General features: G+C 38.6%; 1 protein-coding gene across 1 annotated transcript in view; it reads right to left on the bottom strand.

Annotated features, from left to right (window-relative positions):
* The window catches only part of COL11A1 (collagen type XI alpha 1 chain), a 528,076-nt gene that overhangs the window by 277,705 nt on the left and 237,825 nt on the right, over window positions 1-12,546 (bottom strand). The window contains exon 25 of the mRNA XM_033916645.1: window positions 6,471-6,524. Coding sequence (XP_033772536.1) covers window positions 6,471-6,524 — 54 coding nt within the window. The remainder of the gene's footprint in view (window positions 1-6,470; window positions 6,525-12,546) is intronic.

Genomic DNA, 12,546 nt, shown 5'->3' with positions numbered 1-12,546 from the left:
TGCCTGAAAGTGATGTCAGTAGAAGAGCTGATGTGGCCACGAGGAGCACGTTGAAGGTGCTGCTCACGGCGGTGAACAGCTAGAGGTAAGGGGAAGGGAAGAGGTGGCGCACATGTGGTGAGGGGAGGAATGGGAAAAGGCAGGAGCAGAGAGGAGGAGGGGTGCCGGCCACCTGCCCCTCCCCCTTACTACGCCATTGATGGCACGACGAGTGAGGTGATTAATTTTGCGGACAATACAAAGTTATTCAGAGTAGTGAGGACACAGAAGGATTGTGAAGACCTACAAAGAGACATAAATATGCTCGAGGAATGGGCCACAAAATGGCAAATGGGGTTCAACGTGGATAAGTGCAAAGTGATCCATGTCGATAACAAAAATCATATGCACGAATATAAGATGTCTGGAGCTATACTCGGAGAAAGCCCCCAGGAAAGAGACTTGGGAGTACTTGTAGACAAGTTAATGAAACTGTCCGCGCAATGCACAGCAGTGACGAAAAGGGCAAACAGAATTCTAGGAATGATTAAGAAGGGGATCACAAACAGATCTGAAAAGGTTATCATGCAGTTATACCGGGCCATGGTACGCCCCACCTGGAATACTGTGTCCAACACTGATCGCCGTACGTGAAGAAGGGTCCAGAAAAGAGTGACAAAAATGGTTAAGGGACTAGGGGAGTAGCCATACAATGAGAGGCTATAGAAACTGGGCCTTTTCTCCCTTGAGAAGAGAAGACTGAGAGGGGACAAGATCGAAACATTCAAGATATTGAAGAGAATTGACTTAGTAGAGAAAGAGAGACTGTTTACCCTCTCCAAAGTGAAGAGAACGAGAGGGCACTTGCTAAATTTAGATGGGAAAAGATTCTGTACAAACGTAAAGAAGTTCTTCTTCACCCAGAGAGTGGTAGAAAACTGGAACGCTCTTCTGGAGGCTGTTATAGGGGAAAGCACTCTTCAGGGATTCAAGACAAGGTTGGATAAGTTCCTACTGGAACAGAACATACGCAAGTAAGGCTAGACTCAAATAGGACACTGGTCTTTGATCTAAGGGACACCGCATGAGCGGCCTGCTGGGCATGATGAACCACTGGTCTGACCCAGCAGCGGTAATTTTTATGTTCTTATAACTCTAAGCTTCTTGATCACCTTGAAGCATGTAAATCCCCTAAATAGGTGGCAGTAAGTATTCACATGGTAATATTTTTTATTTTTTAATGGTCGTGAGCTAATGCTAAGATGCCCATTATATTCCTATGGGCATCTTAGCATTTAGCACTCACAAATTGATACGCTAATGCGGTTAGCATGCATTAAATTGGTTAGTGCTCCTTGATCAGTTCCCCCCTTAATGACAAACAGCTGATGTCACATGCAAGCTACTTGCAGAAATAAAAAATATTCTGTGATAATATCCATATGACTTATTGTAACTCAAATTCCTTCTTTTTAAAAAGTTCACATTCTTTGTTTATATGTGGTTTATGCAACCTGCTATTTGAAAGTCAAATACTACATGCAAATTCTAATGTTTTTTGGGGTTTTTTTTACATTTGGTAGTGGTTAAAATAATAATCCTAATTTTGTAAAGAGCTGCTACTTTAAGAACATAGGAACATAAGAATAGTTATACTGGGTCAGACCAATGGTCCATCTAGCCCAGTGACCAATCCAGAAACCCAAACAGTAGCAACATTCTATGCTACCAATCTAGGGCAAGCAGTGGCTTCCCCCATGTCTGTCTCAATAGCAGACTATGGACTTTTCCTCCAGGAACTTGTCCAAAACATTTTAAAACCCACATCCTCTGGCAACTTTATAAATCTTTAGATTTCTTAGCTTTGGAAGCTTTCTACTTTTGATTACAGGGCCTCAGGTTTAGAAGGCAACAAAATATTCATCCATGGCTCTTCCCAGTAGACAATTGTGGTGTATAAGAAACAATATGGTATGGTAACTATCATGTTTCACCTTTTCCTCACCTATGATCAAAGGTCAGATTAGGACTCAGGACTCCTGTTCTGCCATGAGATGGCCCACAGATGTCACTATTAAAGAGGTCTTAGATTCTCTCTTCTCCCCAAAAGATATGAAATTCTCACAACACTCCCAATCTTAACTAGTCCACAGTAAGGATGAACCGATTTCTGACTATTAGAATAATCCTTATATTTAACTTTTCTATGCTAGCAATAAATCTTTAACAGTATTGAAAATGACACACCTCCCATATACAAAGACATGCTAGGCGGCTGTTGCACAGCAATGGCCCCAAAGTCCTTTAAATCCCTATAGGCTTCGTGGCAGTTACCGCAATGGTCCGAACTAAACGGTTTCATAAAAGAAGCCCTAAGCTATGTTAAGTGATTTCTTGTGATTAATGCGTTTTGGGCCCTTTTTTATCACACCACGGTAGAGGTTTTGACCATGGACCGGCAAGGCAATGCTGTGATGCTCATTCAATGTCTATAAGTGTCGGAGCATTTACTTTGCCAGCCCACAGTAAAAACCTCTACCGCGGTTTGATAAAAGTAGCCCTTTGTTTTATTCTAGCAACAATAAATTTTGATTTTTATCTCTTGACTTCCTCAGTACAACATCACGTTCAGCTAGGGATGCATAACTCAAATCACAAATAATTATCAGCCTATAGAATCCCCAGCAGTCATGCTGATCACATTAAGTGGAGCTGCAATTTTGGAGGTCTATTTGGGACCAAGTAAATAATATATTAGAAAATCCAGTGGCTTTATCTTAGGATACTATTTTATTTGGTATTCTTATGAGAGCTAAAAGTCAACTATCTGTGAATAATAACAAGCTTCTATTAGTAATGACAGGGGTTGACATGCAGCTTATTTTGAGAAACTGGAAAAACTGGGATATGTTAAGTTATTCATTTTGGTGGGAAACCCTATGTTTTACTTATAAAATGGAATGTTGTTTGGCCACACAACAGGGACGATTTAAGAATTTTATGGATGTTTGGGAGCCATTGGCTAAATATTGTAAAGAGGAATAATTTTTCATTTTGTGGACATGTAAACATGCACATCCTGGGGCAGGGGGAGGGGGGATGGAAATGGTATTGATATAGGAATTTATGAATAGTTTCATGAAGATTTTAATATATTTGTATTCGGTGGGAGGGAGGGGATAAAAATAATACAGCATTAATGTTATACATTTGTTGTGCATGGTTTGTAATACCCATATTTGTGATTCATTTGTTGCACAATTGTAGCTTGCAAAATCAATAAAGATTTATTAAAAAAAAAAATTGTGGATCCATCTCTTTGCAAAGGAACAAATCTGGGTGGAAATGTCCAATCAGAAAGGTGCACAATAAAAGTGTCTTTCAACTCATCTGATTGATCTTTATTCATCCAAAGTAACTCGCCGTCGTACCGCAGCCTTGCAGTAAAAGCCTTTAATTTTTCATTTACTGCAAGGCTGCGGTACGACGGCGTTTTGATACAAACGACATTTCAAGTGGTTTACATTATTGTTCATATATCCAAAGATCTTCAAGACTCCTGACGCAGGCCGTAAGGCCGAAACATGTACATGTCAGGTCGAGTTACTTTGGATGAATAAAGATCAATCAGATGAGTTGAAAGACACTTTTATTGTGCACCTTTCTGATTGGACATTTCCACCCAGATTTGTTCCTTTGTATTTTGTGGATTTGCTTCCCCTGTTATCTGTGCTCCATCTCTTTGCAACCAACTATAAACTGCATAGGCAACTCTAGGCATAGTTATATAAATGTTACTTAGCAGATAATTGACAATTGCACTCAACAGCGCCTACGAATTAGATGCTGTTTATAGAATCAGGGCCCTGATGGCTATTATAGTAGTGTATCTTTAGATGTAGTAGGTTTGTATCTGTTCCTGGAGGGCTTTTAATAACATATACAGGATTTAAGGTTAGATTTGTACCTGGGTCCCATTGTTTAAAGTTCACTGGACTGACCACTAGGCTGCCCCTTTGCTCTGCAGAGACATCTGTATGGCTACTTTTGTAGAATTGATACTAGATAGATGTTTTTGTGTCTGCTTTTCTGGCACTCATATTTTAAATATTTCATTTTGGAAAATGGTTGTTCATTTTTATGTCCCAATTCCTACTTGTACTGCACATTTTCATGATCCTCAGCTGGCTCTTCCTTCATGCATTTATATATAAAGTAAAAAATACATATAAAGTATGTATGTATGTATGTATATATAAAAGATCCGAGGACGATAATGGCTCATGCATATAACATTTATAATGCATAAAAGAAGAGCCAGCTGAGGATCATGCGAATGTACAGTATAAATCATTAAGGGGTAATTTTGTTTGAAAATATTAGTACTAAACCCCTATATAGAATAGTCAGAAGTACTGATCTGTGAAGACCAATTCTGACTTGGGCATTCTTTTGAAAATGTTCCTTTAAGAGTATAAAGTGGAATATGACTTTGTTTTGTTTCATTTCAGTTTTACTGTAAGTAGTGGGGGTGAGTTCATAAGGTTTGTGATGAGCTGGGAGTGAAAAGGAATGTTAAGGCTGGCCTTAGGTGTATGTTTGCACTACATTTTGTTAGCTCATGGTAGGTTTTTAATATTTATGTTTATGCATTTGATAATTTATGTGTTACGAGCTGAGGTACAGGGCACAGGGACAAATTTAACTCCATCTTGTCCTTACAAACTCTCTCTGTTCCTGCCCCATCCTTGCAAACTCTATCCTCATCCACACAAGCCTCAAACACTTTCAAATCATATGTGTTTGAGGCTTGTGTGATTAAGGAAAAGCTTTCAGGAATGGGCAGGGACAGAGTTTGTGGGGACAGAATAGGGATAAATTTGTCCCTGTGCCATTCTCTACAAGAAGCCGCTTTGACCATCCAGACATTGTGTTTTCCTAAGTAGCAAAAGTCTTCTGCTTAAATGATAGATGATAATATTTGGGTTAAGAGTTTGGGTGGAGAGGATTGGTCTATGTTAGTAGGAAAGGAATATGAAAGTTGGATGCTTTACAGGAACCTAAATTATGGTAGAAATATTGAAAATGATGGGAAATAAAAACTAGGGGCCTGATATTCAAAGAATGCATGCCCCTACCTTTAGAAAATTAAATTCCTAAAGTAAGATGGATTTTCAGCTGCAAAGTTAGACTCCTAAGGGCCTCTTTTACAAAGCCACAGTAGTAATGCCCCAGCAGCAAATGTATCAAAGCCTTTCACTTCCTATGGGTTTTGGCATATTTGCCACAGCAGAATCACTTCTGCAGCTTTGTAAAGGGACCCTAAATATGGCTGAGAATAAGTCAGAAATTTATGAGAATAACTTAAGAGCACAAATTTAGAAGTTGAGCTTTTTTAAAAAAAAAAAATGTTGGCCCTCTATGGGCCTGATTCTACCTAACTTGGTAGAAGCCTCCCAAAAGGCATCTACCGCATGTCATTCAAATTTAGGTGCTGTTTGTAGAATCATGCCTAACAGCACATAAATTGAGTTAGGCACCAGTGGGCCCACACATATTAAGTCAGGGGTTTCCTGGCCTAAAATATTGGGCATACTGGTACCTAACTCAATTTATTCCCAAACTCTGCCCTTAGCCACGCCTACTTTCCATGTAGGCACCAGTAGGTACATCAGTGTTGACACCTACATTGAAGCTTTAGGCATCTTCCGAATCTATTATGCCCGAGTCTATCGTCTATTACCTTCATTCAGTGTTTCCTTATGCCTGTTTTTTTCAGTCGAAAGAAACCTGCCATATCTCCTCTCTTCTTCCTCTCTTTCAAAGTATACATATTACATCTTTAAGTCTGACTCCATACGTTTTATGATGAAGACTGCAAATCACTATATTGTGATTACTGCCCTCTGGACTGACTTCATCTTGTTTATATCCTCTTGAATCTGGCCTCTAGAAATGTACTGAGAACTCCAAATGAGGTCTCACCAGAGAATTACCAGTATACAGAGACACTACCAATAGTTAAGCTCTGGAACGTGTTGCCAGAGGTTGTGGCAAAAACGGATAGTGCAGCTGGTTTTAAAAAGGGTTTGAACAAATTCCTGGAAGAAAAGTCCATAGTCTATTATTAAGCCATGGGGGAAGCCTCTGCTTGCCCTGGACTGGTAGCATGGAATGTTGCTACTCTTTGGGTTTAGGCCAGGTACTAGTGACCTGGATTGGCCACCGTGAAAACGGGCTACTGGGCTTGATGGACCATTGGCTATTCTTATATTCTTATGTTCTGGTCAATCCTCTTCCTATGCACTGAACCATCTTTCTGGCTTTTGATTTCACCTTTTCTATCTGTTTCCATCTTAAGATCATTAGATATGATCACCCCCAAGCTCTGTTCTTCTTTTGTGCACAAAAATACTTTACCTCCTTAGATGTAATACACATTGATTTTTTTTTTGGGGGGGGACTTGAAAATTTGACATATTATTACTTACAGGAGGTCCATCAGAACCAGAAAGTCCAGGAAGACCAGGCTTGCCGTGTGGCCCCTAGACAATAAATCATGAGAGTGTTAACATCAGACTAAGAGAAACACATTGCATAGTGCTAACACTGCAGAAAAGAATGGAGAAAAGGAAAGGGAAAATGTAATACGTTTACATCAAAGATAGGAGAAGATAATCCTAAATTTATTTTTATAATGCACATTTCTTTTCTTCATCTCTCACATGTTTTATCTTGCAATCAGAAGCCATATTGCACTTTTAAATTATGTAAAATATATTAGAGTCAACACAGAAAATTAAGGATAATGAACAAAAACACAACCAGCAAACAGAAACCTTTAAATTCTGGAAACATGAAAAGCTATTTTACTTTATAGCAATAGTTCTTAACATAGGGATCTTTTACTAAGGTGCGCTAACCGGTTTAGTGCACGCTAACGATTAACACGCACTAAATGCTAAAGTGCCCATTTTATTCTATTGGAACCTTGGCATTTAGCGCGCTAATCTTTAGTGCGCACTAAATCAATTAGCAAGCGCTAAATCGGTTAGCATGCCTTAGTAAAAGGAGCCCCCATAGTCTTTTGGGTTAGAAGCAGCAATTTGGGTTTCCAGGATTACCACAATGCATATACATGAGACAAATTTGCATGCATTACCTCTAATGTATGCAGATTTCCCTCATGCATATTCATTGTAAGTATTCTGAAAATCTTCCTGAGAAATGGATTGAGACCTACTGTACTGCTTCACATGTTCAAATATTATACAGAAAGATAATTCCTCTTTATGAAGAAAAACACCACATGGAAATGAGGACATTCTTTAGCCCTGAGCAATTACAGTATCTTGGACAATTAGTAACAGATGAAAGGTAAAATTTTGTGAATGACGGGGTAAAGCATATGCATTCAGTACGAGAAAAGCAAAGTCTGCTTTTCCTATCTCCACAGACAAAACAATATTGAATAATGTTGGAAACCTCTACATCAAAACGTGGCCTTTAACCAAGAAATATCATTTAAACATTGCTTTATTATTTTGAGTTTCAAAACGAGATGGATCATATGGGATTCTAATTGGTTCAAGACCAGAGCTAGATGAGAAATGATTTTATCAGGCTGGACTAAACTTTCTTTTCCTTCAGATCAGATTGAAGCTGAATTGTTATCCATTCTTAACACATAATAAATAGAATTACTCATTAAGGCAATACCACAGGCTCCATCTTCAGATAACTATCCTAAACTCGAGTTACATTTCTGAGATTATTTTTTCTGTGGAATTGCCAGCGGCTATCAAGCATGTAGAAAGTTAACATTACAGAGGAAAGATGGCTTTGGCTTTAAAGCAACTGGATACTACAAAAAGTTCACTGTTGAATTTTCTTTTATAGTTAAAAAAGTATGGGCCAGATTCTATAAACAGCACCTAAATTGACAGATGGCTTGAAAAAAGGCCCTGGCTGTATGTCAATCATCCTTAGGCACTGTTTATAGAATCGCACCTATGTTCTTTTCAGATTAACAGCGCCTATCTCTGTTTCCACCCACAAACATGCACATTTAGGCTTTAGGTACTGCTAGGTGCCATTCGATAGGTGCCTTCATGTTATAGAACTGGGTAGGCGCATATTGGCCAATTATGAGCTTGTTAGGTAATGAATGTAGGCACGGATTCAGGCACCTAGTGGTGCCTAACATTGGCATCCCTTATATAATCTGGCCCTATGGGAGAAATTCTAGAAATGGCACTTAAACTTAGGCGCTGTTTTAAGCTGAGCAGGAGTCCTCCACCCACAGTCTCACCAATAGAGGGTGCTGTTTTACTGTCACATTTTTCAATTGTGAGGGACAGGCAAGTTCTGCAGGACTCCAGGGAACATACCTGTCCTTAGCGACTGAAAATATTCCACCCCCTAGTGGTAGCAATGCAGCTGGAGGACACCTGCTCAGCTTAGAGGGAACACTAGGCGCCCTACTGGCACCTAAGTTAATTAACAAACTCTGTTGAAAATGGCAACAAAACCACAATGTTAAAGCGCCTATTGGTAACCAAAGAAAAGGTACCAGAATCATGCCTACATAGGTGCTTTACGGTGCCTAATGCCACAATGGGCATGGCTAAGGCCGAAAGTGACATTGGGTGCTGTACAGCACCTACATAAGCATGATTCATAGCAAGATAGGTGCCAGAAACGTAGGTCTGGAAAATCCTGGCCTACATTTCCGGTGCCTAGTTTTCTTGGAGGCATGAATCTCTATAGGTGACCACTTTTTAAGTGGCTGCTGATATCGGCACCCTATAGAGAATCCAAACCTTTGTGTCTATACTCCTATTTGCTTTTTAATTGCTATAGTAACATAGTAACATAGTAGATGACGGCAGATAAAGACCCGAATGGTCCATCCAGTCTGCCCAAACTGATTCAATTTAAATTTTTAAATTTTTTCTTCTTAGCTATTTCTGGGCAAGAATCATTTGCTAAAAATGTTGAGCACCTATTTTCACTGTTACAGACCCAATAGCAGCTATATTTTTCAATGATGACATTATTTTTAAATATTCTAGTCTAAAAATAATTCAAGTAAATCCATGAATAGTGTGGCAAGCTAGGAAGTTTGTCACTGGATATATAGCAGTTCACTACCAGAAGGACCCCAAGAGAATATACGAGGACAGTTTGAAAAGTTCAGTAAAACAACAAAAACAAACAAGATTAATATTTTTTAAAAAATTGTCAAAACGTATTTGTCCAGTGGGATGGAAAACTGAACGTTTGCTGGACTAAGAGTACAGGCCACTATGAAAAATACGTATGTTGAGAAAAATAACTGGTTTAAAAAAATATATATTAAAATCAAACTTTCAAACCACCCTCATATAAACACTCTAATAGGGAATGAGCTCATGACATTCTGGGAAATGTTGTCCTTAAGAGTCCTAGACTGATAGGAAGTGAGCCCATACTGGACAAAGGCAGTCTGAAAGATATAGAGAAAACCGTTAGCAGAACACAAGTAGTTAACCACCTGGAGTCAATTTAGAAAGCTGCTGGAATGAAACCAAATGCCTATGGAACCAAAATCAAGACAGTTGGCAGAAAAGGATGATTGGCAGCAGGATGGACAAAAGGAAAGGCGATGCATGGGCTCAGTTTTCAGACTTTGAAGTGAGGTGGGAGATTCATGGAAAGACGTACTAGAGTTTTAATGAGGAACTGTCAGCATATTTGGAAGCTCACAAAGACAATGGCAACAATTCTATAAATTGGCACCTCATTTTAGGTGCTACAAAAGGGCATACTTACCCCCTCTTTTACTAAGGTGCGTTAACCGATTAGCATGTGCTAATTGAATTAGTGCATGCTAAACGCTAATGCGTCCATAGACTAACATGCACGCGTTAGCGTTTAGCGCATGCTAAATCAATTAGCGCACACTAATCGGTTAGAGCACCTTAGTAAAAGAGGGCCTTAGTGTTAGTTCTATAATGGCTAATAGCACGCCTAAGTCATTATAGAATACTAGCACAAAGCTGCATTGGTGCACTGATTTTAAGACAACCACTTAATGGCCGGCATGTGAACATCCCTAAGTGCTCCATGAAACAGGTACAACTGATAGTATTCTATATGTTGCAAATATACATAGATTGGTGGCACACCCATTCTCAGAAGCAACAACAAAGGAAAAAGGCAAGGTAGATGTCCTATTCCTGCCAAAGATAAGCTTTATTGGTATAAATATAGTCCCAACAAGGATCCTGGTTTTGGCAGAAAAACTGCCTTCTTCAGGGGACAGAATAACTGAAAATGTTGTAAAATGGTGGACTAGTAGTAAAACCCTTTATAAAATCATAAAAACAAGTAAGACCAATTTTTTTTAAGATTTCATTTTACAACATTTCCAGTTATTCTGCCCCCTGAAGAAGGCAGTTTTTCTGCCGAAACCAGAATCTTTGTTAGGACTATATTTATATATATTCACATCAATGCCCCACGGAGTTCATCACATCTCTATTACATCTTGCATTAACAGAAAATTTCTTCACGGATGGGGACTCCTTATATTTACAAAAGAAAGGGGTAGCTATGGGTGCTACATGTGCCCTATCTATCGCCTGTCTTTATATGAAAGACTTTGAAGAACAATTCATATACGACAATCAGTGGGTACAATATATCAGAAGGTGGAAGAGATATATAGACGACGTCTTTCTTCTATGGGCAGGCTCTGATCAACAGTTAGCTCTGTTCTTTGAATGGTTAAATTCTAGAGACTCTCATATTGTATTTACAAAGCAACAATCATTGACCGGCATTAATTTTCTTGACATATGGATTTCCATCAATAACAACAAGTTGGAGACAAAATCAACGGACACTACCAGCCTTCTTCAGTATAGTAGCTGTCACCCTACAACTTTGAAGGACAGTCTACCTCTTTCTCAGTTTTTGAGGTATCGTAGAATTTGTACACACACTCAGGATTTTAAGACATCAGCAAAAAAACTGTTTAAACCTTTAAGGGATAGAGGATATCCTAAGAGTGTTTTGAAATCGAGCTATAGGAGGGCCAGATATAACCATCAAGACTGGCTACTACATAAAGACAATAATCAACAAATATCTCAGGAGTCTGAAGACCTTCAGGACTTCATGACGTGTGTACTTAGACATAATGTAGAGTCTCCTCAAATATCTAAAATCATACGTGAACACTGGAGAATACTATAAGGTCTTCCTTGTTTTGATAATGTTCAATTACGGCTAGCATACACGAGATCTCGAAATTTGAAAGAACATCTTAGTCTTAAACCTGATGATTCTACCCAGCGAGGGGACACTGCCGGCTATCATGCCAGTTGCGGAAGGTGCCAAATTTGTCCCTTAACAATACAGGAGTCCTCGTTCATTAATCCATCTAATCACAAAACATACATGTTAAGACATAGTACATCTTGCAGGTCGGATTTTGTCATTTATATGATACAGTGTCCTTGTCAAAAGTTGTATATAGGAAAAACTACGAGACCTTTCCATATTCGTATGTCAGAACATAAATCTTGCTTACATCTACAGAGGAAGGAAGCTCCTCTAGTAGCATATTGCTTATTGCAACAACATTCTTTTCAACAACTGAAGTGTATGGTTATAGATCAAGTTATAGCATCTTGCAGAGGGGGGGATAGGGGGAAAAAGTTACTTCAGGTAGAACAAAAGTGGATTGACAGACTTCAAACTGTTCATCCTAAAGGGTTAAATCTTTCCCTTAACTGGCAGGTTTTTTTCAATTAAACATTTCTTTTAAGTTAACATGCTTTTGACTAAACATTTTTTTGACTAAACATTTTTTCAATAGATAGTGTATTCAAAGTTGCGATCTTTGTACATTGCTTAATCACTGTTTGTGAATTTAATAGTACTTCATGCAAATATCAGGTTTTTCTTAATAATACAAATCTTAAATGTTCTTAAATATGTTTGCTAAACAAAATAATAATAACAATACCATACGTTTTCTAAACAACAAAAATTAAACAAAAAATAATTAGAGTCTTTTAGCACAAAATGGCTCCCAAACCTTTTGATTTTCCGGAAGTGAGGTCAGACGCCAAGAGAGTGCTTTAAAGTTTGAGTCTCCCGCTGATTTAGTTTGCATTTACACAGCGGGGAAGTGGGACTCAAACCGCAGTTCAGTAAGTACACAAAGTTAGTTTATTCCGAAATTCAAGTGCTTCGGTTTAATATTTATGATATGTGGTTGTTCTGGGGGGTTTTCTAGGACACTTTAACTCAACACGTTTGTGGAGTTGTGTGTTGGCCTAAGATAGGAGTTGAACTTAGGTTATTATTTTGATTGAGTATTTGAGGACTATATTTATACCAATAAAGTTTATCTTTGACTGGAATAGGACATCTACCTTGCCGTTTTCCTTTGTTGTTGCTTCATTGAGGTGAGGTTTGCCTCCCTTTTCCTTTGAGTTTGGCTGTGTATACCCATTCTCTGCCCATAAGTGCTCTATGGTCCTGATGATATAAATGATGCCTAAAACATAGGCA

This window comes from Geotrypetes seraphini, chromosome 12 (assembly GCF_902459505.1).
Source record: "Geotrypetes seraphini chromosome 12, aGeoSer1.1, whole genome shotgun sequence".
Taxonomy (NCBI): domain Eukaryota; kingdom Metazoa; phylum Chordata; class Amphibia; order Gymnophiona; family Dermophiidae; genus Geotrypetes; species Geotrypetes seraphini.
The sequence above is the reverse complement of the archived record's forward strand: the minus strand, read 5'-3'. Positions and strand labels throughout refer to the sequence as shown.